The sequence below is a fragment of the Xiphias gladius genome, chromosome 19 (assembly GCF_016859285.1).
Source record: "Xiphias gladius isolate SHS-SW01 ecotype Sanya breed wild chromosome 19, ASM1685928v1, whole genome shotgun sequence".
NCBI classification, from domain to species: Eukaryota; Metazoa; Chordata; class Actinopteri; order Istiophoriformes; family Xiphiidae; genus Xiphias; species Xiphias gladius.
In genome coordinates, this window is record NC_053418.1 from 18,902,120 (window position 1) to 18,929,882 (window position 27,763).

Genomic DNA, 27,763 nt, shown 5'->3' on the forward strand with positions numbered 1-27,763 from the left:
CTATTAGAATTCAAAGTGGAGAAGTGAGACAGTGATGGGTGAGAGAAGGACAAAAAAAAAAAAAAAAAAAAAAAAAACAGACAGATGGCTGATTTGGCAGAGAGAGGGGAGAGATGGTGAGGAGACAGATTGTTCGAGGCTGCCACTCACCGTTGCCTGAGATGGTGAGGTCATGTGTGCGAAAGCTGTCCTGGACGTGTGATAGTGACAGGGTGGTATGAGCTAAGAGGTGGTACTTAGGGCCTCTGTCGATACATAAGAGGGGGGAGAGAAATTGATTCGGTGTTTGAGTATGCATGCTTACAGTGAAAAACGGTCTCCATAAATATGCTCCTGTGTTCTCAGAAATATATACTGTATGTTATTCTTTCTTCGATTCAATCTATTTGGTATAAAATGTATACTAGTTATTATTTTTAAATCAAACTTACGGTACAGAGGGAACTGGCAGCAGGAGGGGAGCTGCCCCTCCATTGCTGACAGGACTGCATGGTCCAGGCTCCATGGCTGCCCGGAGCTTCTTCCCAGCTGATCGGCCCAGGGAGGAGCTCAGTTTACTGGCTAGTTTCCTTGGTGTGTTCCCTGCTGAGTAGTCGTCCTCCGAGCAGCAGCTGTACAGCTCAACACGCAGCTCAAAACCTGGGCTGGCGTCAGTGCTGAGGAAGGATACAGACATGATGACCATGACAATGCCAGTGTCACACACTGGTTGTACGCGATTTTTTTTTTTTTTTTTTGAGTATCACAGTTTAAGTGGCTGTTTGGTAATAGAGCAGATAGATGACTTACAATACAATGGTGTTGTCAAAGCAGATATCAGTGAGTGTCCGGTCCACTATCACCATGTCTGTGTCAAAGATCTCTCCTCCCAGCTGCAGCAGGCAGAACACAGCACACCGGTGGAGCTCTACAAAGGACAAGGTGGAAAAGCAGTACAAAAGAGAGAGAAAAAGAAAAAAGAAAAAAATCACCACACTTACAAGACGTCTGAATAGCTTTCATTCATTTGCATCACTTGAAAACCCATTTTCAGCTCCAAAACAGCATCATCTGCAGATGATTTAAAGATTTAAATAACTGTTAACGAAGGTTTGAGACCAGACGCTAGACAGGGAACATGACATGAGTAGTTAGAAGTCCACCACCTGGCTGACAAGCACTTCTACTGTTGTTAGTTTCAGTTTAGCAGTCTCAATGACCAGCTCTGCTAAGAATTCCTATACAGCATTGTTAGCTGTTTGGTTTTTAATAGTAGCCAATGAGAGCTGGGTAACAACAACTCTTGGCTTCTATATACATTGCAAATAAACTATTCAAGGGAATACACATACATTGTTGAGAAGCTTCGCTACCCTTTTTCACTATTATGGCTAATTTGGTGAATTCTTGTGCTAAAGCACAGTACATCACACCCATAATAAGAGCTAGAAATGTATGTAAGAAACAGTACCTCAGGTATCATTGTTGTAATTTGAATAATATGGCCCTGGTCTACTATCTTTCTTTTATTGTGTATTTCTGTTCACTTTGCTACTTCTCATACAAATTCAAGGTTACAAGTGAAAAGGCTGAGGGAGGTTGTCTGTTTCTACTTATGTGTTTCCCCATCTACAGCACATTGACACTTAATATTCAAACTTATTCCAAGTATAAACTTGCATGCTTAAAATATGATTGGACATGTGAGGGAGGAACACGCTTTGCTCCTCCTTGCCTCCTGGGCTTAGTTTATGTCTCTGTGTGCTTAATGACCTCGACTAACAGCTTCATTAAGCTTTGTTAAGAGTCTACTACCTGTCTCTCGAGTTCATTTATGTGCACAGGCCACACAGATTAATTCCACTCAAGATGCCAGGGGAGAGAATGAGCACTGAGGCTGCTATAATGACTGCATAGAGGTTAACCCACATTGACTCTATCAAGAGGAGGTGGGAAAGAAAATAGTCATTATCAATATTACCATTGTAATATTTTCGGTGCACCACAAAACATTTAAATATGACCTGATTCACTGTAACACTCCACAGGACAAAAGACTATGGGAGTTCCCTAGATTTCAGACTTCATTTGTTCTGCCTTCCAGTATTCTCTACCCCACCAATAACGATCCTGTTCAGCGCCTGTGTACTGCAGCTTCTCAGAGCCAAGAGGCACAGCCAACAAGACTGAGCAGTGGGTCAAGATTGTGCTGCCAGGAATTTCTCATGTCTAAAAAAGAAAAATCAGTTGCTGTAAAATACAGCGATATCTGGGAAGCTGCAACAGATTGTAATAATTAGCGACTGGAACTGTGCTATGGACCCTGCACAGAGTGGAAAAATGTCATACTGAATGGTCTTTTTGCACAGTTAAGTGGTAGTCTCTTGGGTCAGGATATTGTCAAAAATATGATACAAAAATATCACATCAGTGTTTCACTCTGAAGCCCATGATAAAAAGGTGATTTTTGTTCTGTGGCCACAAGGAATCCCACACTCACGCCAATGATTGCAAAAAGCTTTCACACAAATTCAACATCTGTTAGCAGTTTCATTACTGTGTGAAGCCACATACCACCTCCCTCAGAAGCAAATCATTAATAGAACTTACAGGCATAAATCATTAATAAGCCATCAATGAATTTCTTCTCATGCATACAGAGGTGGTATCTCACCTCCTTTGTTCTTGAAGTACTCTGTGTCTTTCCACATGAGAGGGATACGAAGATCTGTAACGACAACAGACAAGGGATTAGACCACAAAAATGTTAACCACCCCTTCTGTCTAATTGAAATGTGTGTATCTGTGTGTGTGTCTCCCTGCCCATGCTGCTTTCATTTACTGGCTAAAGTATCCACAGCTAATAACTGGCTGTGTGTGTGTGTGTGTGTGTGTGTGTGTGTGTGTGTGTGTGTGTGTGTGTGTGTGTGTGTGAGAGAGAGTGTGAACTCTAACACTCTCTCACACACACACACACACACACACACACGAGAGTGTGAGAGTGTGTGTAGCATGTTCCCCAGCTGGGTACTAGACATGCAGCAGTGCCCCACTGAACCGCTACCCTCCAGCCCACCCACCCACACACATCACAAACCCACCGACACACACACACACACACACACACACACACACACACACACACACACAATAATTTATTTAATTTCTCATCATGTTGTAAACACAAACAAAACAAGAACAACATGAAAACAAAAACATTTCAACCCCATTGTCTTATTCCCTGGTATGAATTATCTCTCTGCAGTATGTCTGTGATACAGAGTAGCTCCATAATCAATCATTATATTGCAATGGGAAACATCTGCAAGTCACCACGTTCACTGCGGTCTATTAAGAGGGAATGATGATGCCCTATTAGAGAGAGAGGAAGCTGGATATCAGCCTTTGCCTGACAAGCTGGTGAAGATTCTCTCCTTTTTCCTTTCTTATTGTTGGTCAGTCTTTTGCCACATTTCAAATGTAATTTCCTTAAAATGCTCAAGGAAAATGCTCCCCCTACCCTTCCTCCAGTCACCTCCTTTTCATCAATACATATTTTTAGTAGTTCCTTGCCTGAGATGGCCACTTTTCCTTTGCATGGGAATCTGTCGTCCATTGGCCCTGCATCCGACGACCTCCGTGTGACCTTCTGCATGACCTGAGCTTCCTTCATCCTCTGCAGCTCCGACATGTACGCCATGATGCGAGTACTGCAGGTCTGCAGGCTCTTCGCTGCCTCCAGGGCCTGGTCTCTCTGGGAGCAGGCAGCCAGCAGCTTGCAGGCCCCGTCACGCATCCGGATCTCATGGTCAATCTTCTTCTGGATGTCGCTGTCCTGCAAGGACAAGAGATGGTGAAGGGGCAGAGGGGAAGATGAGTGAGTGTGAGGGAAATGAGGCTTAAAAGACAGATAATGTCACTTTTAAAAGAACCCTTTTTTTATTATATTCATTTAAGATATTATTAGAGATATGCAAGAGGCAAATTGAGAGTGAGGTAGATAAAATTGTTTTTTGGGTGAAAAGAGAAAGATGAGAGAAAACAAGAGAGTGTAAGTCTGCAGTAGATTACAGGCCTATTGTGGATATATTATTGAGGTGTGTCTCTGGAAGCATTCTGGAGTCTGTGTTCATTGGTGTGTGTATGTGAGGGAGTTGGGAAAGACAATTTTCAAACACATGGCCTTTTGCCCTCTCACCAACGACCCCGTCCCCTGCTGAGCAGACGCGTAGATGCTGAATCATTTAGTGCAAACTTATTCACCACACACACTACACACACACACACACACACACACACACACACGCACACACACACACAGGGGGGAGAAGCACATCTCGAGTGAGAGAATAAAGAATGAGGCTGTCAAACATTGAACGTCTGCAGCCCAAATGCGAAGCCCCAGACACACAAATGTCCACACACAGACTTAGCGATTTCTAGACACCATCCCCTCCCTCAAGCAGCTTTCTCTAAGGAAAAAAAAAGAAAATATGATCAGACTAAATTTGACCTGGCTCCAGTGGGGCAAAAAAACCATCCTGTCTGTGATTAGACTCTGTACACTTATGGAGCAGTACAGACACACTTGCAAACCCAAACACATGCAGACAGTGAAGGTTCCTCAGTCCTAAACTATCTGGCTCTGTCTCTGGTGATGCTGTCCAGAGTCTTAAACAAATCTCTAAGCCCCTCTTCAAAAATACCGTATGCATGAACTTGAAACAGTAGACAGTGAAGGGAAAGAAATAACAATTGTGGGGAGAGGGATGAAAGAGCACAAAAGGATCCAGGAATCATACAAAGACCAAGCAAAAGCAAAGCCGGGTTGACCTTAAGTGTTAGTGCCTGTGCTCTTTTTTTTTTCTTTTTCCAAGCTAAAACACCTTTGAGTCACGTACAAATCAATGCACATCAATTGCTTCAGTCCAGGGAATACTGATCGATAAGGTTGTCTTTAAAGCATAGTTTAAACAAATTAGGGTAATATTAAGTTTACTTTGTGTTTCTAATGAATGAATGAACAAATGGTATGCAACATCTGCCTGACTGCAGGAGTATGTGTATGTGAATGTGAATATGTGTGTGTGTGTGCTCATCCTCTTCAGTTCTTACATTAGTAAGCTCACACTCTCCCCACAAATAATCTCTAATGCTCCCTTTGCCCTTCTTTTCCCACCCCTCTCTCTGCCTGATAAATGCACCTTCCCCTCCTCCATCTGATATTTTCACATTTATATCCCCCCTCTCTCTCTCTGCCTGATTCTTATGAATTTTTAATTTTTTTGATTTAAGCTTTTATTCTTTCACTGCTCATTTTCTTCCGCCTTCTCTCGCACTCCATCCGTTCCACTTCACTGTCCTCAATCAGCCTTTTCTTTCTTTTCCTCTACATCTTCCTTTTTCTTTCCACCTGTCTCTCTCTTAGCATGAGTCTCTCACTTTCTTTGAAAGGGGCCCAGTGGGAGAGGAACGAATGCGGATTTGACATAAAAGTCCACATTTGGACACAGATCCTTGCTTGGAAACAGTGCATTACAAAATGAGATTTCATGTAATTCTCGATTAACCACTGTATGTGGAAAAACTAACTTGCTTCTCAGGATACAACCACGCTACGTCTGCCTGGTGGTGAAACCTACACGAACAGCTGTAAAGCACACACAAGATCCAACTACCCTGTCTCTAAACCACCGAAACCACCATAACATTAAAACATTGTCAGTAAAAGCCTGACATGCATTACAGGATGACTACAATAACATGATATGACATTAAAAAATGGATGGAGGTGATTACTAGCAGATTTCTCCTCAGATTACTGGAGTTTAGAATTATTAGACACAGTATAATTAAGTGTATTTATACTGGTATAATGATAATGATCAGTCTAGAGTTGTGTAAAATCTACACTGTGGCTGTTGAACAGAGTCTAAGGTTGCTTTCACTGACTGAAAAGCAACTATGGTACTCGTGACAGCAAAAGAAAGGAGACCAAATTACAGCAACAGCAGAAACATAGATTGTCTGCAAGGCACAAGTGGAGAATTCAATTTTGTAGGTCAAGTGTTTGTTTATGAGAGTTGATGTGCTTTTCTTTCATCATGTGTCTGCTTTTGGAGAAAGAATGAGTAATTTTAACTGAAAATGAGAGGATAAAATAAACCAGCAAGCCTACACTTAAAGTATATTTTTAATTCTGATCTACTGGGTACTTAGCTGATCATTCTAGAGAGCCTTAAAACCATTGCAAGAGAAGAACAGATGCATATTTCCTAAAAATCAGCAATAAAACAATAATGAGCACAAGGGTTTGTAGAATCTACATCTTTGATACAGAGGTTCTTCTACCAGGTAAGACAATCAAACTGTCAGTGATGAAACAATTATTTGATAAATTGATTTAGTTGATCAATGACAATTTGTTTCCTTTATGAAGTAATTCGTTAAGTCATAAATATCTTCCATTTGAAGAAAACTGGTTCTCAAATGTCAAGATCTGCTGTTTTTCTTTTTCTTATCCTTGTTAATTGAACTTGGACAAAATGATTACACCACTTTAGACTCCTGCCAAAAAACCCCAAAGGACATGTTTCATTGTTTCTGACATTTTATATAGGTGCAATTAATTGGTTTGTGAAAAAAAAAAAATAGTGTTATATTATTCGATCAGAACAAAACCATTAGCTGTAAGTGATAAACATAAAAAAGGATATGAGATAAAGAGGATAAAGAGAGGAAGCTCAGTTCAGGCTTTGTCCAAAATGTCCTTGTCAATACTGGCACCACAGACTATGCTACAAGCATCCCTGAGCCTGAGGCTGAGCCACACTTTGACGGAATGCATACACAAACATATACACACACACAAACACAGAGTAAAGGAGCTGTCACCACGGTCCACTTCCATGCAGCGGGTCTTAGAGTGACCTGCTAGGAGGAGGTCCTATATTTATAGCAGCTAAATTAACAAGCTTCTCCTTCTGGGGATCTCAGAATAGACAACAAGCAGCCTAGATCTAACTCTAATCCACGTGTCTGGCTGTATGTCGGGCTAGCAGGGACAAAAACACTCACAGACGGTTAATAAAGAGATCAACACAGCAAACAACACAGGTTTACACACATGCAACAACAACCAGGACAAAAGTCTAGAGTGGATGATGAACTCATTTTCTTTTTATTATCTGTGACAAACGCTCCCAGGCACACATAAATACAGTTTTACAAACACACATGTTGTCACAGTGATTCCCTCACATAGTGTCTTCAAAGTGGCAGGTGTTAGACCAGTGGGCAATGCCAGAGAAGCTGAATGCCTGTGATGGTGGCAGTGTGGACAGCAGCCAGATAGACGGTGAAGGAAGGGTTTGGCGACAGGGATGCAGTGCATGTTGGGTATCAAGCAGCCACACAGAAGGGAGGCGGTGCTGTCAAATAAAACGGGGGGCTGGAGGAAAAGATTGGAGACGAGGGAGAAAGTGACGAAAGGAGGAGATATGGGTTGACAGGGCAAAAGGTCTGGGTGGAGTCAGAGAGGCGGTTGAGAGAGAAAAAAAAAGAGATAAGGCAGGGAACGGCGAGTGGAAGAAAAGAAAGAGAAAGCACAGAATATCTGGAATGGCATAGAGTCAGGGCATAAGGAGGGAGGGATGGTGAGGAAAAGGAAGAGGGAGGAGGATGAAGTTGTTGGGCTTGCAAGAGAGGACAAGAGGGATGGGAAAAACACAGAAAGTGCAAAAGGGAGGTGGCAATCAAGAAATTAAGATACAGATTTGGCAAAAGAAACAGAAGTGGTGGGTCCTATATAATCAAATCTGCTCCCAAGGTAACGAAGTACAAAGTTCTGCAAGTGAGCAGACGTTTCAATAACTGGGAAAGATAGTGTCTTTTTCCGAGAGGAAAAAACGTAGGCCATATGGAAACAAGTGTGTCTCCCCAAAACTTGAAGGTTGCACCAATGGCTAAGGACAGATTACTTCATAATGACTTGTGAATGAATTATGACTGAGATTCTTATACAAGTCACTTAACCCCAAACTGCATCCATTGTGTGTGTTTGAAAAATGTAATTCATTTTGGACTTTAGCATTTGCTGTACAAAATGTAATGAAAAATAAGAATTCATCCAAAAAACTCCACTGGGTTACAGATAAATGTTTCAATAAACCTCGATAGTAGCACTGCATGACACACACAGTACATCCATAATGCCAATGTAACCTTTCAGCAGGTAATTTGATGCCTCAGTAGATACCAGATGGTCACTTCCTCTGTCACCTCTCTGTCCCCGCCTGGCTGTGTGTTGTGATCCTCACTTGTGTGTCTGTGGGTGTGATCACAGAGACGCTGTGAACACACAACCACCTCTACAAACATACACACAAACACACACTGTGGTTTGGGATCTGACGCCGCTGCAGATGGTGTGTAATGGTTTGTTTACGATGTGTTGTTCTGCATGAGTAGACTTTCCTCTTCAGATCACTGACCCTTGACCTCTGACCTCTATCCCTAACCAGACCAGACGGCTGCAGTTACAGCATGGGGTTGGTCCACAGGGTGCGGATGAACACACAGCGAGTATTAAAAACATCAAGGAACAACACGGTTCGTTTTGTGCAGCAGAACCAAATTAATTCAGACAAGTCACAGAGAGGAGGAGGAGGAGTTATTAAATTATGGTTAAATAATTGAACAAAATTACTCATATTAATAATTGTGAAATGCTGCAACTAACTTTAGACCTGAAAACAGAAAGCACACTTTCACCATTTTAGCCATGGTAGCAGCATTGCTCTATGGACTGCAATGTTACGCTGTCAGTCAGTTGGTCCACCACTTCGTCCCGACTGAAATATCTGAACTACTATCAGACTGATTGCTATGATGGTTAACAGAGGATGAATCCCACCCTGATTTTGGTGACCCCTGACCTTTCATTTAAGTTTGAGTCAGATATTCATGTTTCCCACAGGATGAATTGTAACAAATTTGCTGATCCTGTGACTTTTCTAGTGCTATTGTAAAAAATTTGATTTTTCCAATATTTTATTACCAAAATTCCTGCAAAACTAATGACATTCCCATCAGCCTGGAGTCAACATTATACCTGCTGAATATCAGCATGTTAGCATGCAGATGTTAACATTTAGTTCAAAGCACCGCTGTGCCAAAGTTCAGCCTCACGGAACTGCTAGCATGGCTGTAGTGTAGACTATTAGTCTTATTAGATTACAACAGTTCAGAGTATTGTCACATTGGGTATTACTGTAGAACTATCATGTACAAAATGATCTCCTGCACAACTGAAACATGAGCAACATCCACAACAGAGATTTAATATCAATACTGATACCAGTAGAGGAAGTGTCCGTCTACTTGTGTTCAGAGGTCATGAAGAGGATTGCTGACATTGGGGTAGAACCTGTACGCTCCAGTTAAAGGCTGGTTTCTCTAACCACTACACAGCCATGTCTCCTTTTCTTCTGTACTAACTCTGAAGTTGTTTTCTTTTTGAACAGACAAGACGCTACAGCTGACTGACAGAATACAAAAGCTTGCCGGACAGGCAGAGTGAAAGAGACTGATAGAAAAGAAAGACGCAAGGAGACAAAAGTGGAGAATAACAGCAGCAGAACTGAAAGACACTCAGACAAAAAGGAAAAGGTCTTTCTCACTCTTTCACACACAGAAAAGCAGACAACCAGACAAGCACACACACAAGCTCACACAGTCACAAGAACATGAACAATCTGTCAATCTTCATGGCCACAGACATGAACACTGACACAAATGTGCTCTATCTCTATTTCACATACACACACATAATCAAGAATTGCAAATTCCTGACCACTCCCTTACGACTCAACATTACTGACCAGACTGCTGGCTTTCAATTAGCCAGCCACAACTATGTGCCTCGCCTTCCTCTCCACCCTCTTCCGCTACTTTCCCTCTTGCTCACCCTCTTCCCCTTTTCCTCTCCCACACCCAGTGCATGGACGCAGTTAGGGATGGAGGGAGCAGTTGAAAGTGCAAACAAGAGTAAGAGGTAAGTGAGGAGAGAAAAACAATCAACGGCAAATTAGCTGAGATAAGGTTAGAGTATGAGAGAAAATTAAAAGTGAAAATGAAGACACAAGTAGAATAAAGGGAGAGCAGCAAGAATGATGGAGAAAGAAGAATGGATAGAATGAGGGTGAAAGGATGAAAGTGAGTGGTGAGTGAAATGCAAGGACGGAATGGGAAGAATTCATATTAATGTACACATAAACTGCAATACGTACGCATGTGCACAGTGATTTACAGAACACACAGCCTAGTGTCAGATTAGGAGAAAACAGGCGACAATCCCAAACCGACCCCAAACCACTCAAAAACAATGATACAATTCACCAAACAACATCCCTACAGTGTTTCAGACTCCAGCTGCTGCTGGGCAGCCAGGGCACAACAACAGTGAAGGGAAGTGGTTTGGCGTTGGTCATGAAAGACAGAGAGGAGGGGGGAGAGAAACAGTAGCGGGTGGAGTGTTTGCATCACCTTTTTACAACGGCGAAGCTGGCTGCAAAGCCGTCCAGGTCTGTTCATTGCAGGACACACTTAAGACACATAGTCCCAGGGCCTTTTCATATGGCAAAATGTGCCTGTGTACGCTGGTCTCTGTGCCAACATGCTGACGTCATCACTGAGGTGATCGCTATAGAGTTTCAACAGTGGACCAAGTCTTATAGCTGGAACACTGTGAACTCCCCCCCCCAACAACTTATGCGTTCAATTATTCCCTGACAATAGAGACTGTTTCAGCTCTGCTTGCATGGAAAATGATGTGTGTATCTGTGTGAGAGCTTGTCCACATGCGCTTATGTGCGCAAGCGTGTGTCCAAATGACTTCGGAGGCAGCTGTTCTCACACAAAGGCAGTGTGTTTCAATGCAGCTGGGTCCCAGCACACATGGGGCGGGGTCAGAGCAGAAATTGCTAAAGAGAGAAATAATATGCATGTTTCTGTGTCCTAAATCATGGATCATGGGTTTGTACTTGCAGGAGGTGACGAATAAGCCTGTGTACGCAAACAAGTGCGTGGCAGTGAATAAGTGTATATTTGTTCTGTGTGTGCACTTCGTACTTGCAAGTTGATTTGTTTTTTGGCTGCAGGCCCTAAGGAGAGAAACAGTGGAGTGAATTTCGAGCTATAAAACAAATTTGTTTAGAGTTACGAGAGAGCACAGGGAGCTTAGAGTCTGCCAAGCAGTGATCACTTCAACAATTTATAGCACACTAAAGCTTGATGGCTCTTACACGGCTGTGCAGACTCAGCCTAACAAACCCGGTCTGCATTATCATATAGTGGCATGGTGGGAGCTGGGAGAAGCTGCAGGAAGGCAAACCAAACTGCAGAATGATTTGAAGGCAAAGTACAGGTGATAATAACAGGAAGTTGTTTGTATTTGTGTGTGTGTGTGTTAGTATATCTACTTTAAGACTGTGTGGTCTCTCAGCATATAACTAACAGGCCTGCAGAGTAGAGATTCATGAAACACTGTGTACATGTTCCGGACCAGCCTCATAAATAACTGTGGGCTGGAAAAGAAATGTATACATTCAACCTGGACGTTAGTTTATTATGAGTAACAACAGGACAAAAACACTAATCGCAGCACTACCCCCTCTGCTCCTCTTCCATCTCACCTCTAAGAGGACCAGGGGGAACAAACTGGGCTATATTCAAAACACAAAATATGTTCAGATACAATCTTAAAGAAGAACAACAAAATATATTATTCTGTATGTTTCACACCTCGAACACAATCCTCAGATTTTGATGAGAAAGGAGACAGAGAAGGGGCAAGAGTTGTCACCGAGCAGCTTCCTTTTCCAAACAAACAGTAATGGAGAAACCCAAATCACAGTAACTGGCAGAACGGACTGTCTTAGGCCTAGATGAGGTAACTAATGAATTGCAAAACACACACACAGCAATACTGTAACCTCATCTGTGCGCTTTACTGGCACAGTAAGAGTTGTGCACTGCCGGCTGGAACACAGCCACTGACTATTACACAAGTTGATACTGTATTATTAACTGATTAGCCAGCTTTTCCTGTAAGCCAGAAGCCCTTACAGAGAAAGGAGAGAAAGGTTTAGGAGAGGAGCGGGTGTGAATCGGTCTTTCTAAGCCCCTGATCAAAGACTGCTGTGGTCTCTCTCAATGAGAGCACTCTTATAGTGCATCATCCCTCAGTGGGGAGATGAAGTAAAGGGGATTTAATCACATTAAAAGATACACATGAGGCAAAAAGACACTGACATGACACTGTTATCCACTCTGTGCTGGAATTTTTCATGTTGTTACATCCTGTTCTTTCTCTAATACATCAAATTACTGTTTGAAGAGAGGTATTAGTCTGTGAATGTTATCGCTTTAGCCGGTATGGCTGTGAGTGGACGGGCAGAATACGTGGCACAACACTTTCTCCTAATTAAAGTGGTTGTAATTTGGCTCTCACGAGAACCTCAGTGTGCATGCATGTGTCATGGTGACTGACATCTCTCAGTATAACTCACACCTCGGATGCACATCAGGGAGGAGGAGGGCACAATTACAGTTCTTGGGTTTGATCTCTGACATGTGTCCAGGCTGGCCAGCAAAAAGTTTTTCTGGGCCTGCTCACATTTTTGACTGTGACTGGTCAACAGTATCACATGACTAGTTGTATATTTTACAGGAGGCCTTTGGGCTGCATGCTTCCAGTTGTCCAGCTTACAACCAGTCCCAAACAGCAAACATAAATGAGTAATAAACAAACCCTTAGCTGCAATGACTATACTAGTCCTTTCTCATGGAATCATATTCCTCTTCAAAAATGTCAAATAAATTTGGGGTGAAATGTTGGCATTAGTGTCAACAATCCCCATGCTGCAAACAAAGGGAAAAACAGAATCAACTTAACACTCTACAGAACCAACAAAACAACAGACTCTTTCTTCAATATGTGTCTTTTCATATCTCTTTTCATTTTCCATGTCGGCAATCACCTTAGCAAAATGAGTTGGCTTCCTTTTACAATGAGACCCTTCTATCAGGCAATGAGATTGAAACCTGTTCACATCACAAGATGTATGAGAAGGATGTCATGGGATGAAGTGTTGTTGGAGTAGGAAGATGGGACAGACAAATGGCAGATGAGGAACAGCTAAAGGGACAAACAGAGGTTGGGGAGGGCAAGAGGTCACAGTGCCACAGCTTCCCGAAGGAGACTGGCATCCCTGCTGAGTACCGTAGCATTAAGATCCTTTTCATCCTCAGTGGGGTATGGGGTGGCCAGTTATCTCACTTTCACGAACCAATCCTAAAAGTTGCTGTGCAACACACTGTAACACACTTAAAGCTTTCATTAGTTGACTTTTGCAAATAAGTGCCCCCAAACCCCCATGCTGATTAACAGTTCCAAAAGCCTGACACAATTTCAGTGACACACACAGAGTGTTTGTCTCAGTAATCCCAGGCTTTCCTTCTTGTCTGAATCGGGATGAGGAAATCGGGGCTAATTAGCTCAGCCAGCCTAACTAGCACTTAAGCCTGCGAAACTCTCCTCCCTCTTGTCTCTTACCTCTGCTCTCTGTGCGATACTACAGACACACGTGGAGAGGTTCAGTTAAGTCTAAAGCATGTGGGGCGGAAACCATATTAATGCATATAAATCTGAAAATGCATTATTCTTCTTAGTTTTGGCCTTCTATTCACATTCAAATGAACTCTTTAAACCGGTGAGATTCCAAAACACTCGTCTTCCATATCTGGGCAAAACAGAGCTCTTATAAAATCCTAACATATGACTGTCATGCGATAAAACTTTCAGAAACAATCTCACACATTCAACTCCTCTGCTAACCATATGGTTTTGTCGTTTGCCAGCTGCCATTAAACCTGAGAGCTTGAGGAAGAAAAGATTCAAGATTTATTTTGTTTTTTTTTTTTGGCATTTAAGTTTGAACTTTGAGTAACATCTTTACAACTACCTGGAAATTTTAGTTTGAATGGAAAACTCATACTTCCCATATAGATGTATCCAGCTTAATTTCTTTTAAATGAAATTAAAGCATCTAATTTGCAGTGATGGCTTACTTTTTTTGACTGGCAGCATCACTAGCAAGTTATTTATACCATCTAGGCACACAAATGGTCCATCCTCTATATTACTGTTTGAGTCCAATATTCTCTGTACTTATCTTCTCTCCACTTCCCTGGAATATTCCAAATTCAATTATGCTTATTACAATGTGGGTCTATGGAGGTTAAAGCAATCAGACAATGTTGTTTACAGCTTCTATCATTTTGATCAAAAATGGGATAATGCAATCCATGTAAATGTCGTCATTTTCTCTGTTTGTCTCTCTTCTATTCAGTGTGCTCTCTCTGAGCCCCATTTCTAGCCAAGGGCTCTGTAGTTAAAGCTGTTTTCAACACTCTCTATTATTCATCACTGTTGCTACTGTTGCCTTATTTAGACTATATGGCCACATGTGTATATATAACCACATGTGCTGCCCCCACGTGAGATCTGTTGAAGGGGAGGTGAGGCTGTTGGCTGTCCTGAAGGTTTTCAAGACAGAGACAGAGAGAACAGACACAATAATAAGGCAATAGACACTCTACGTTCAAGCTGTGTGTATGTGCGTACGGGTGCATGTGTGTCCTCTCTGACTATTGACCGGCGACAGCCCTGAAGTAGAGCAGTTCATTATAATATTCATGAAGCTGCAGGACTTCTGAGTGGAGTTAAAGCAAAGCTGGTTATCACTGAGCTGACCCTCAGCCCTCTGCCCTCAGGGTACAATGACCAAGAAGGGGACAGATGAGGCACGGCTGGAGGGAGTGTGTGTGTATGTATATGAGTGAGTTGGAGGGGGAGAGCTGCCATAAATCAAGGCCTGAGGAATATTGCTATCATGGGATAATAAAGGCAGTATTTGTTTCACTGACAGCTGTATTAATAACATGGGGAACACTTGTAAGGTGAGATCCACTCACAGTCCCCGACTCTGTGATTTTGGTTCCACCCTTCTGCCACTTCACAGCACTTACGGCTTGCTCTGGTTACTAATGGGCCACATTAACCCTTGGAGTCCGTGCGTGTGTGTTGTGCACACGTGTGAATGCGTGTGTGTCAGTTCAGTGAGAGGCAGTGAAAAAAAGGAGTCAGGAAGGCAAGAAGGCATGTAAGGGCAACTCAGATGGAGAAATCGAAAGAACAAGAGAGGGATAATAATTAATCGTGGCAAGTGTGTGTGTGTGTGTGTGTGTGTGTGTGTGTGTGTGTGTGTGTGTGTGTGTGTGTGTGCGTGCGCGCGCATGTGTGCGCATGGTTCTTATCTCTGCCCTCCAGAACATCTTTAACAGATTTGGGGATCGACATTTACATACACACACACACACACACACACACACACTAGAATGAAACTTAAAACTTCTACACACTCATTTACACGACTACTTATCTACACACCAACACTGCACACACAGATTTACTTAAACAAAATATTTATTCAGCTACAACAGAACAATGCACAGCCTCTATCTGCTGACATGTAAACGTACCATGGGCACGCAGACATGAGCTGAGCTGGTCTGGGCTTCAAATAGTCTTACATTCCAGTTCAGAGTGAACCCCTTTTGTCTTTCCTGCTTCTGTCTGGCTGGACCAATAATGGTCTTTCATTAAATACTGGATACTTAAGAGGCCGATTTTCTCTGCAGTCATCTAATCTGGAAGAAATGGTGATGGCAGTTTCTCTGTAAACACAGCAGTGCATAAAAGCTGCAGTGAGGGATGTTCTGGTGCTCTTTCAAATAGCTTTTCAACCCAGAAATTAAAAAAGGGAAGCGAAGGAATAAATATTACTATTTTATTTGAAATTTGAAATTTAAAGAAGATAAATACGCTACCAAAATATTGGCTATTGGCTGGCGCAGTCTAAAGATATTAGAGCCCATATTGGTGAAGTTTTTCCAGCATGAAACAAATGCAGAACACAGGTCTGACAGTTGCTGACTGCTCAGTGTGGGGGTATTTATGGAGGCTCTTCAGTCAGCCAACAAATGAACAGGCACATATGCACACAGATTTAACTGAACCCAAGTAAACATGTTCCGTTATCAACAGCAGCAGATCATTCGGGAGCCATGCATCAAGTATGCACCACGCCCCTTCCACATTCTCTTGCTAAGCAAATCCTTGAGCTATTTTGTGTCTTCTGTCACACACATGCTGCACACACACACAACCCTTTCTGTCTGCAACATCTATCCCCAACCCACACTGGCTGAGGTACCATGAGAGTGACATGATGTGTGCAGGGAATGATGTGTGTGAGTGTGTGTGTGAGGGAGCGTAAAGCTGTATCTTTGATATTATTATTATCGATTCTATACGGCCAAGCCAGCATTTCATCAGAGAGCCATGGGAACAGGATAAAGGCTAGCCTTGTAGGACTACCCATGATGCTAGAGCTCCGCAGACCTACTGAGAGTGTGTATAAGGGTTTGTGTGTGAGTCTGTGTCAGTGCACACATTTTGTGGCTCTGCTCATATCAGGAACACAAGACCATTCCGCTAAACAAACAGAACCTAATCGCAGATGCAGTGTGAAATTAAGGAGAAAACACACACACACACACACACACACACACACACACAGGTAGCAGATATTGGACAGCCTTTCAAACAGTGCTGTATAAATGACTGATAGCTCAGCATCCGCTTCCTCAGATAAACATGACAGATAGACATGGACCGGGTCTGACTCTGATCCACTGCCAGTAGCTCTGCATTAGCTGCTTGTCTGATTATCCGTCTGTGGGACTGAGCTCTCTCCTACACAACCATCAATCCCTTCACAATCTCCCTCTGCATTGTCAGGTAATCGCTCCTCTCTAATTGTCTGTCTGTCTAACTGCCTGTCTTCTATTTGTCCGTCACTCCCATCCTAATCCACTGAATCAGCATCATCAAGTCAAACCATCTCTCTTGGGCTCAATAAATACACATGCTGTCCCATGTATGTTTCTTACAATACACAGATATGTCTTCTTCTTCCTCCCCACTTTTTCCTCAGTCTCTTTCATTAGGAGGCACTCACGCCGGAACAAACCCATCAAAATCTCTGCCTCTCTGCCCACCAAAATGCTTGCTTCTAGAAGGAGAAGAGAAAAATAAGACATAACCTTACTGAGGGAGCTGTGTCATGGCATGTTTAGTGCGGATGTGAGTCATGAAGTCAGAAACCAAAAGCAGGAGAGGAGGACCAAAGCTGGCAAGAGAGGTTATATGAAAGTAAGAAACCCCAGGAGAGAAAAAGACTGTAAAAATAAGTTTGAGTTAAAAAATAAATCATTGGGTAGGTGGAGACGCAGTACTGTGGCAGAGAAGGGTATAAGTGGCTCATTTTTCACACTATTCCTCAGACAACTGGCTCAAGGAGACGCACACAAAACAAAGTCCAGTTCAGCCACCTCTTCCTCCACAGCTTCTGTCATGCCATACAGTACATAGAGTGATGGGTTGCAGTTCCACCTGTGTTTCTCAGGCTGAGGAGGTCCTACCTATTTCAGTCCCAGCAGGCACCTCCTGGGAAAAAGCAATGGACAATATCAGCAGAAAAAACAGCATGACCTCTACTGCAGACACAGAGCAGCACAGAGCGGGGCAGAGAGAGGCAGCGAGAGAAAAAAAAAAAAAAAAAAAAAAAAAAAATCGGACACACGTGACTGCAGAGGTGAATGAAGGCTGGGGAGGGAGGAGGAGAAGAAGGAGAGACAGACAGATACAAGCAGAGGAGACACTCGAGATACCTATCTTGAAAGAGAGAGACAGAAAGCTAGGTGGACAGACAGACATTCGACTGCAGAAACCTCCTCTGCAGTAAGTGGTTATTGATTGTAAGACAAGGGCCAAAAGGATTCCATGGCCAGTGAACTGACACAGGATGCTGACTTTTTCCCTCCTAGCATAATTGCAGACAAAATATAAAGCACGAGCAGAATTGCATTTAACAGCAAGCAGGACCTACTTAACTGCGGCATACAATGACCAAGACCAGACTTACAGTGTACAGCGAACAGGAACACACCACTGTATAAAAACGCATCAGGAAGACTGTATATTGAGGATACTGTGTAGTGACACTGAGGAGGACCTCTGGCACTTCAGTGACCTTTTCTCTACTAATGACCAGAGATGACTGTGGTTGTAACATTAATGGGGACAAGATGAACACACACCACATGCTTTAAGCTTTCAATGCACTGCATACACACATGCATATACACAGAGATACAGACACACACAAAAACGCAGGCTGTATTCCAGGAACAGAAAGATCACATCTGCCTAGTTTGTTCAGTCTCTGACTGATGCTGATGCAGCTGACCTTTTAAAAGTCTAAACTCTGGCTCTCTCACATCAGGAAGCGGCCTGTATTGAAGTAAAGTGAAGTCAATCAACAGAAAGAGACGCAGCCAGTTGTTTGGTTAGTCTGTGCATGGACTTTTAAAAAGTTGATTTGTAGGAAGTGGTCAAAGCTACCAGTCAAATGTGCTCAAACTAGGAAACCAGAGTTACTGCCTGTCACACACACTCAGGTTCTCTGGCCACTGTTCTTAAGGGGATGGCATGTTGAGGAAAACATTTTTTGATAGCTGTCCTTTCTCTCTAGTATTTTTCAGAGGTTTGGAGTGCATGTGTTTAAGTGGAGAGCATGGTGAACTTCTTCCTGAGATATAAATATGAATACAAGATAAACATGTCTCTGCTATTTGGACTGGCATCCAAAGAGCGCCAACATCCTTCTGTCAAAACTATGGCATTTTATTATTGTATAGATGTTAAAAAAAAGCAGCTAAAATCTAAAGATTCTAACATTTAAAGGTCTTTTCTACTCCTGAATTCAATTTAAATACGATTATTTCTGTGCTGCCAACTCCAGGCGTCGAGGAAAGATTTATTCACAAGAGGGGAAAGGTTGATGACTGGGAGATGTAAGTCATTATTGCAATAATATCCCACGATTTCACAGTGTCCCCGCTGTGAGAGGCTGGATGATACGCCACAGTGCTGTCAGTTAGCATGAATTTGAGAGTTACTATCCCCCTACTGATGTCACCATTTACTCCAGCCACCCACACACACACACACACAGCAAAGAAAGAGCCACAGTGAGTAAGTTATTTAAGGTGACAAACAAAGGAACAAAATCATCACTAGCTCTTATTACTGACTTGGCCATTATGCCCATAGGAAATGTGATTAATGTATTAACGTAACAACGTCTGTCCCCAGATGTAAGAAGGCACTAACTAACAGTTACAGACAATACTGGCACAATTCAGGATATATTGTAACCAAACTCCATTAAAAATCTTGAAATCAAAAAAAAAAGGAAGATTATTAGTAGAAGTTTTTAAGTTGTAGAACATGACTTAAAAGATTTCACAAATCATCAGGTACCAATCATTAATTCGGCATATATCTTATACACCAATTAAAAAATTTCCCCTGGTAAATTCATCTTTTAGAACTGGTTCATCTATTATTACCTCAATCTTCTTCCAGTTAGAAAGAGACGTGGTAGGTGGCACCGAGCAATGTGAACCGATTCTAAAAGTTGGAATTTTAATTAATGAAATCCTCTGGTTGAATCACCTACGAGCCGAATTCATCAACATATCTTACTGATTCAAAATAGGTCCCGATTAGGTTCAGTCGGGAAAGCAGCCTTGAGAGATAAACAAGGCACATTTAAAATAGCGGGGTTTTGAGTGGTAGCGTTGCGTCTCTCCAGAGTAACCGGCATGTTATCGGAGTAGCCTTGCTCCAGTCAGTTGGACTCGGTGGGCTGTCTCCAAAGCTGCTGCTCTGCGGCTCAGCGTAGGACCAGAGGTAGCCTCGTACGTGATCCGACGGTGGCCGAAGTGTCGCGCGTATTACGACTGACTGACATTTTTCCATTTCATCTCGCCCCTAAAGCGCTCCGAGTCCTTGGGCAATAAACAAAAACAACAAGCTTACCCTTCGATTGTGTGAGTTGTTCATCGTGTTCAAAGAGGAGCACTCCGCTTCCCAACTCTCCAAAACTGGCGGCACGGGCGCTTTACGCAACACCAGTGTCCGTTCAACGTCCCACACACACCGTGAAATACCTCAACTCAGATTTTCCCTTTGAGGCACCTCCATTTTTTTTTTTTATTTTTTTTTTGGAGGGGGGGCAAAATGAAATATCCGCTGCGAATCCGAAGACAGCTGCCGGTTATTAACCTCAGAAGTTGTTATGGATCCGCGCAGGAAATACAAACCACACTCGTGGCAGTTTGGGAACGACAGCGGTCATGTGTGTAAACCACTCTCCGCAGTGTCTTCGTTATCATCATGAAAATCACTGTCGTCGTCGTTGTCGTTGTCCTAGCAGCTCCTGAGCTCCATTCCGGACTCTCACACACCACCACCAGCACAAGGGAGGATAAAGACTGACCGACTGATGGACCAAATGAAAGCCAATTCTGAGGAGGCGGGTTTGTGTGTGTGTGTGTGTGTGTGTGTCTGTGTCTGTGCCTAATCTGTGTAGCTGCGGGCATGCAAAGGAGAGTGAATTGACATTTAAGACACTGGCTGTCAAAGCTGTGTCCAGGGACCTCTAGGGGTCCTCGAGGAGGGACGTTGGCAGCAATTTTAGGCACTGTGTCATCCTACTCTCATTCACCAGACATAAAGTAACTGACATTATGTAAATGATGTGATGTTTCCCTCAAACCTTTACTGTTGTCTGTGCACTATAGCAAACACAGACGTGCATTTCAGTGTTTCCTTTCCCATGGGGTCCCAGCGTCCCTCGAAAATCTCACAAATGGCAGTGCAGAGTCTAAAGCTATTTGGGAGAAACTGACATAAGAAGGATTTGGCAGCCCCGAGTTCGGCCATGGTTTGAAGTGGTTTGCATGAGTGTCAGTAGAAAAAACCACTGTGTCCGCTCTGGTGCCTACACCTCCCACAGTGGAAAAAGACGTTTTTCTTTTTTTAAAGTTGTGAGCCAACTTCTTACACAAGGCAATGGGCAATTTGCTGTTTGCATCACTGCACAGTACAGGCAAAACATCCCAAACATCGAGATGTGCATACATTAAGTACATGGACAGTCTCAAGTGTCCTTCGTTTATTCATTATTGCAATATTGGGATATTGCAGGACACAAAACAAACAATCACAGCAAAACCTCCAAGCAGTTAACCTGCAGATAATGCTGCTATTTTTGGTGAGATATCAACCTAGTGAAGTGATTCCATGTGGAGATATACTGTAAATCACTCTCCAATGAGTAGCACTGACACATTTATGTCCCTATATTATGAAGATCATTTAGCGATACAAAAAAGAAAAAGGCAACAAGTACAATATAGTCACTATACTACCATTACACATCCAATTCCTCCCAAAATACATAGGTTTATTATGATACTTTGTTGGCAATGACAGCTGCATAACCATAACTGTACTCTAAATTAGCAGTCTAAACTGTTCCAACATGAAGACACCAGTGTGCTCATATAACATTAGCCGTCAGCCTACAGTTGTTACATACTGTATATGTAGTTCTACTGACAGAACAATTTATCATTCTCTGTAAAATTAAAATCTCCATTTGTCTCCCTCTGCCCTTTCTCTTTCTGTGCCTGCCTCTGCTTATTGTCTGGCCCATACTGTATGTGGCACTGGGAAGTTGTGCGGTGAAGCGTGTCGCCTTGTCGACCGGTGATGTATGAGAGTAATTTGTGAGCAGGTGGAAACGGAGAACACAGATGAATCCGGCTAGATTTAAGTGCGGGAATAAAACAGTGGTTAGGGTGAATCAGCTAACTGAGAGTTTGGCTCCAGGAAATCTGGACTGGAAAACTAATAATGGAGTGCCCAGGACATATTTTGCAAACACAAGGAGTACGTTATGAACATTTACCTCTGCAGGAAATAACTGTAAAGCATCGAACAATGTGTTCAATGTGTTCAACATGCTTGTGTTGTTGTGTGTTGTTTGTGGGTGAGTTGAGGAGTGGAATGAGATACAAAATCCAGAGATGCAGCAGATGATTTGTAGGAGGATCAGGATGGAGGAGGAGAGAGTCAATCTGTGGGCAGCCTTAGCTAATAGCAACAGAGCATCAAAGTCCATCTCAATGGTGCAATAATACATCTGTGCATCTGGCTGAGTGAATACAGCCCGTTACCTCTAGCTCAGGAAAAGGGAGGGGGGTGTGCTTTGTCATGAAATTCACTTCACAGTGGGAGCAGAGGACACCTCCACAGAAGCCAAAAGCATCGAGCGCCAAGAAGAATGTTAACAAAGTCATACAGTGTTTAAGAATTTGTATTCAACCCTCTTATATGAATCTTTCTCTCTCGCTTTGCTCATCTCTCTGTGTGAGCAGACATGTTCAACAAAAACAAGATGAGCCTTGATAACTCAGGACTTAGGGCTGTAAATATACTGCGGTTAATCAGATTAAGGATTCATCAGCAAGTAGCTGTGCCAGGGAGCCAGCCAGAGGAGTTCAATCGTAGACAAATTAACACTCACAGTTCACTGGGGGGGTCACAGGAGCGGGTGAGCAACAATACCAAGACAAAGATACACAGAATAAACAGACAAAAAAAGTGTTGGTTTAAACTCTCCGTGTCCTCCAGTTAAATAAGAATATGGAGCTGACCAAACAACACATATACTGAATCTCTACAAAATATTAAAGGAATCTACATTTAAGATAAAGGCTCGCAATTGCACAGAGTCTTGCTTCAGTTTTCCCATGCTGAATGACTCAGTGGGACCAGCTGAATGAATGGTAGCATCATTCCCAGTGTCATCACACCACATTTCACAGGATGAGAGGACATTCTTCCAGCCAGACTAACCTACTCAGCCCCGTCCCTCTGAGACTCAAGCACTTCCTATTGACTCACTGACAAGAGTGCTTTTCTCAAAGAAGTATTTCTCTTCCTCTCTGCTACTATTGTACATCCGTAAGATCCCTTCCTTCCTACTGTAGATATACACAAATAAGAGTCGCCTGTGGCATCGTGTCTCTTTCCCTCCTCCCTTCTCTTCAATCAGTAATCTCTTTATTAAATGTTTTTAAGTTGGATAAGAAAGAATTGTAATTCCTGTCATGGTCTAGAGAAGTGACTGGACAGTAAATAAGCTTACAAAAAAAAATAATAATAATCTTGTGCCTGTGCTTGAAACTGACCCAAAAGAAGCACTGAAGCACATGGATAAGCTTTAACTGCTTTATTGCAAGGTGCCAGAAATAAGAGTAAAAATGCAAGAGTGCAATACCTTTCCCTTCCTCTTACCACTATATTTTTAGACTGCTAAAAATATATTATGCTGGTGGCACAACATTGACAATCATTGCAATTATTTAGCTAAATAGTGCAGTACATGGGGATCACTCTACAGTATAGTGTCATGTACATACCTTTAAATATTGCTTAAGATTTGCTCTGATTGAATGAAATGATTGTTTTAACAATGTGTATGTTATTTTATAAGCTAGAAATTGGGCTTGATTTCCATGGGCATGGAGTAAATGAAAATGAGTGAATTTGGGGCAACCCTTATCATAACAAATAAACTGCAATCCTTTGAAAGCAGACTGGACAATGCATCCATCCTTTATTTATTGCCTCTTTTTTCTACCTTTTATCATTCATATGGCAACAATGCTGCTTGTTTTCACATGTTACGCGGAAGGAGCAAAAATGTCTTCATTCATTTCTTCAGGTTGGTTAGCCTATCAGCCCCCTATTGGCCATAGGAGGGCACGGCAACATCTACGGACACTGAAACAGAATCATTCACTCCTCTCCCTATACTCTCATTGCTGATCTGTGCCTCATGTCTAAGAAACTGTGTCCATATTGTTATGTGCCTGTTGTGGCTTTGTCTTACGCAAGCATAAGAGGCATGTAGAGACCTACTTTCTTCTCAGTGCCAGGCAGCCTGAGGTGCTGTAGAACAGGTCATGGACATGACTGTTATCTAACTTCAAGTATGCTGGGAGGCATGCCAGTCATGACATCAACATCACAGAGTAACTGACTGAAGCTTGTTATAACGTATAAGAGGTGATATTCACTCACCTCTCGTAGCAGTGGCAGTTTACAAACTAACTATACTAACTAACCGTGCAACTTAACTAGCCTGTAAATCTAAATAACAGAAAACGGTGTGTAGAAACGACCTACTGCAGCTAACACACACATTTATTATCACTACAACAGTAGAAATGTGCGCAACATGAGAAACCTAACAAACAACATCATAAGACCGTGATGCAAAGCTATTGCACACCATATCTTAGTATTATGTAAGTTAAATCAACAACGAAAGCAAATACTGACTGTCAGTCTTGATGGATCTCACAGTTGACAGCTGGGGTTGCCAACTCTGAGGACATGAGCTGTGTGTGTGGGTTTTTTACGTAGTCCTAAAATAGTGCCTCAGTAAAGTTACACATGCGGTTACATAACAACCAAGTGACATACTGACCAATGACACAGTGTTTCAGAGGGGCTTGGTGTAGCAGGAGTTAATAGGGGCCTCCGGTTTGATTAGTTGGCTGTCTCAGCCAATCACACTGAGCCATGCTTCTCCCCAGAACCAATAGGAATCCCTGTCCAGGTTCTTAGTCCGTTCCAATGAAGATAACATGGATTAACCTTTTCATCTCCTAGTGGTGACAAGATTAGAAACATATACACTGACATGTGGACACCTTTCAACCCTGACAACCTGAGGAGGCTCTTCGAGCTTTTGTGTAATAGCTTCGCTAATGGAGGGGGTGAAGGGCGACACAGTGGCAACGGAGTCAAAGGTGTGTGTGCTAACGTACACGTTGGTGTGTGCAAGGAGAAAGTAAAAATAAGAAATGACAGTACTGCGACAACACCTTGAGCACTACAGCCTGTATTAAATTCATCCAGTTATGAAAGTGCTTTGTACACACACCCCCCGCATACACACACAGACACACACACACACATACATACATCTCCCCCAAAAGGGACCCTAGGCTTTTGACCCTGAGTCCCAAACATGACATCATCCAGCTCGAGAGTTTGTTCCACTGATCTCATCATGGTGAGACGGAGACGCTGTTTTTTTTTTGTTTTTTGGGGGGGGCTGTTGTTTAGGGGGTTGAACAGCTCAGCCATGGCTCTCAACACCTCCTACCACAACAAGAGGCCCCTTTCAGAAGCCTTGGCCCTCAGATCTACCTCAGCCTTAAGCCCTGGCTTCTGCTGACCCGCCTCCAAACCCTGGAATTCCCCCGTGACAGTTCGCCTTTGGCATTTAGATTTTCTTAACAGCGCAGCCACCCATCTTCTCAAGGCCAGGCATCCACCGACAGAAGTCACACAAAACTCAGGCTAATCTTGCCTTTCTGTGCTCTTGTTGCAGCGATAATAAAGCCCTAAACAGATGCTGTCAGACCATCTGCTCAGTTTGCTCTTTGTTTTACTTCTGCTCTAAGTCTTGTATGATTCAAAATGATCAACATTTAAACAGCCAAATTGCTATTTTTGTGATTCTGCCGGGTCTCTTACAGATGCTTTGACAATTAGAACATGGAGACAGAGACAATAAAACAGCATTACATCATATATGAAAGAGAGAAGAGATCCTCTCTTGTCCTTGATGAAAGCAGAATGGACTCTCAGATGGTCAGAAGGCAGCCCTCCAAATGCTGACAGAGTAGTTCCACCTGCCAAACACACACTCCAACCAGTGACACACACACACACACTTGCACGCAGCAACTCAGTGGCCAAGGATCCCACAGCGTGCAGTGATTCAATTAGACACTTTGGCTCACTGCTTAAACACACATCGAACACACACTCACGCTGCCCCAAAAGACACAATCTTTAGAGTTACAGTGGGGCTGGTGATGCTATTGATGCAGTCAGAGGAATGTGCACTGGGGAATGGGTTGCTTTAACGGTAGTAATGGTTTGTTTAAACAGCTCTTGCTTCATACTTGTCCTCTGCCTCTCTGACTTCCACCTACTCTCTGTTCCAGGGCACTTTCTCTGCATGGTTACAGGGTTTAGACAGATAGCGAGATCAGAGATCAGGCCGAGACAGATAGACTGAATTTATTAATGCACACTTAAAACTCCCCCACATACTGTACATAAACCTCATCGAAGATCAATGAAGTCGCTGCATGAACCATAAACTTGCACGCAATCATGTACACTGTGCAGAGTGTATCGCACAAGCTTGAAAGCATACAAATAGATCACACAGAAATGAGCATAAATTAAATCCATATGGACAAACTCAAAAGCAACATCTACAGGCTCAAATAAACACATTACCAAATGGTCTTTTTAAAATGTGTTTGCACACATTTTCAAAGACAGCCCTCTGATTAAATCACCAGCTGCATCTCCAGGAAATGTTCAGATGTTGTTAATTGTATGTTTTACAAAGCAATACACCATTTTTAATATTGCCACTTGAAAACAGTGACTTGTGAGCTGTTGACAGGACATGTCAAACATTAGCTTTAAATCCAATCTGTGCTGATTTGAATAATGCCTGCAATCTCAATTTCAAATGGCTTAAGTAGCTCCAATTTTCTTTGCAAAAAAAAAAAAAATCAAAAAAAAAACCACCTTTGTGTTTCTGCAGGTGAAAGCAGAAAGTGTGGAGAAGGCGGATTAAAGAAAGGTGACGCCGAAGGTCGAGATAAAAGTGTGGAAATAAGGGCCAAAAGATGAGAGAGACAGAAAGACAGGAGAGCAGAAGAGTGAAATTATCAAATAGTTTCAGGCAGAGATAGCATGGAGAGGGAAGCGAGTGAAAAAAGGAAGCAGGCTGGGAAGGTGCAGGGAGTCAGATCGATGTTCCAATAACAGCACCTCTCAGTTTGGCTCGGTGTTTTCTCCTTCTCACTCTCCTGGCTCATGTCTGCTATTTTTCAAAGGAAACTGGCTCAGGCTGTGGCATCTAACTAGTTCCTGCTCACAAACAGAGTGCCTATTCAGACCTATGCTACTCCTCCTATCCGCTGCATGGGCAAAGGCTGGTGTGAGGACTGAGGTATGTGTGTGTGTTGGGGGGGGGGGTTTACAGCACTGGGGGTAGAGGAAGTGTTGAGTGCAGAGGTGAGGTGGGGAGCCAGATGGTTCGGACTGCGGTTAGTAGACTTAAGCCTGGCCTGGAGACGGGAAGGCTTGGAAGAGAAGGCTGAGGGTTGGGAGTTCGATGTGTGGTTCCAAGAAGGAGAGGAGGACTGGGTAGGCAGCGCTGGGTGTGTGTGATGTGATACAAAGCCCCCTTTCTCCTCTACTTCACACACATACCGTGCTTGATTTAGGCATACAGCACAGTAAAAACTGGAACCTACTGTAGCTACCCATGGTAAAGATGCCAAAGACACACTCACAAACACACAAACACAGTAGACGGACTAAAACCTATATACATAACACTTACAAGTAAACAAACCTGGCTTTTTTCCAATTCATTTTAGGCTGTTGCACTACATTAGGAAACTCTTCCATCTAATTCAAAACAAATGAAAAAAGCCTGTTATTAAAAAAAACTCACATTCACAGTGAAATCCTTGGTGATAAACGTAAGGTCCCTTATTAAATGAAAGCACTCTGCTTGATTATAAGGCTTACAGTATTGGCTTATTACACTTTGCAAATATTTATGCATTC

The 27,763-nt window shown here is 42.7% G+C and overlaps 1 protein-coding gene across 4 annotated transcripts in view; it reads right to left on the reverse strand.

The window, feature by feature from the left end:
* Positions 1-27,763, reverse strand: part of rtkn (rhotekin) — a 54,998-nt gene that overhangs the window by 7,138 nt on the left and 20,097 nt on the right. For 2 of the 4 annotated variants that reach the window (XM_040155719.1, XM_040155720.1), the window contains exons 2-6: positions 3,553-3,814; positions 2,654-2,707; positions 790-907; positions 432-656; positions 151-245 (exon numbers count right to left, since the gene is read on the reverse strand). In XM_040155719.1, the coding sequence (XP_040011653.1) occupies positions 151-245; positions 432-656; positions 790-907; positions 2,654-2,707; positions 3,553-3,814 (754 nt within the window). Of the gene's footprint in view, positions 1-150; positions 246-431; positions 657-789; positions 908-2,653; positions 2,708-3,552; positions 3,815-17,471; positions 17,491-20,050; positions 20,599-27,763 lie in introns of those variants that run through there. The other 2 variants (XM_040155721.1, XM_040155722.1) reach the window with 2 other exon arrangements.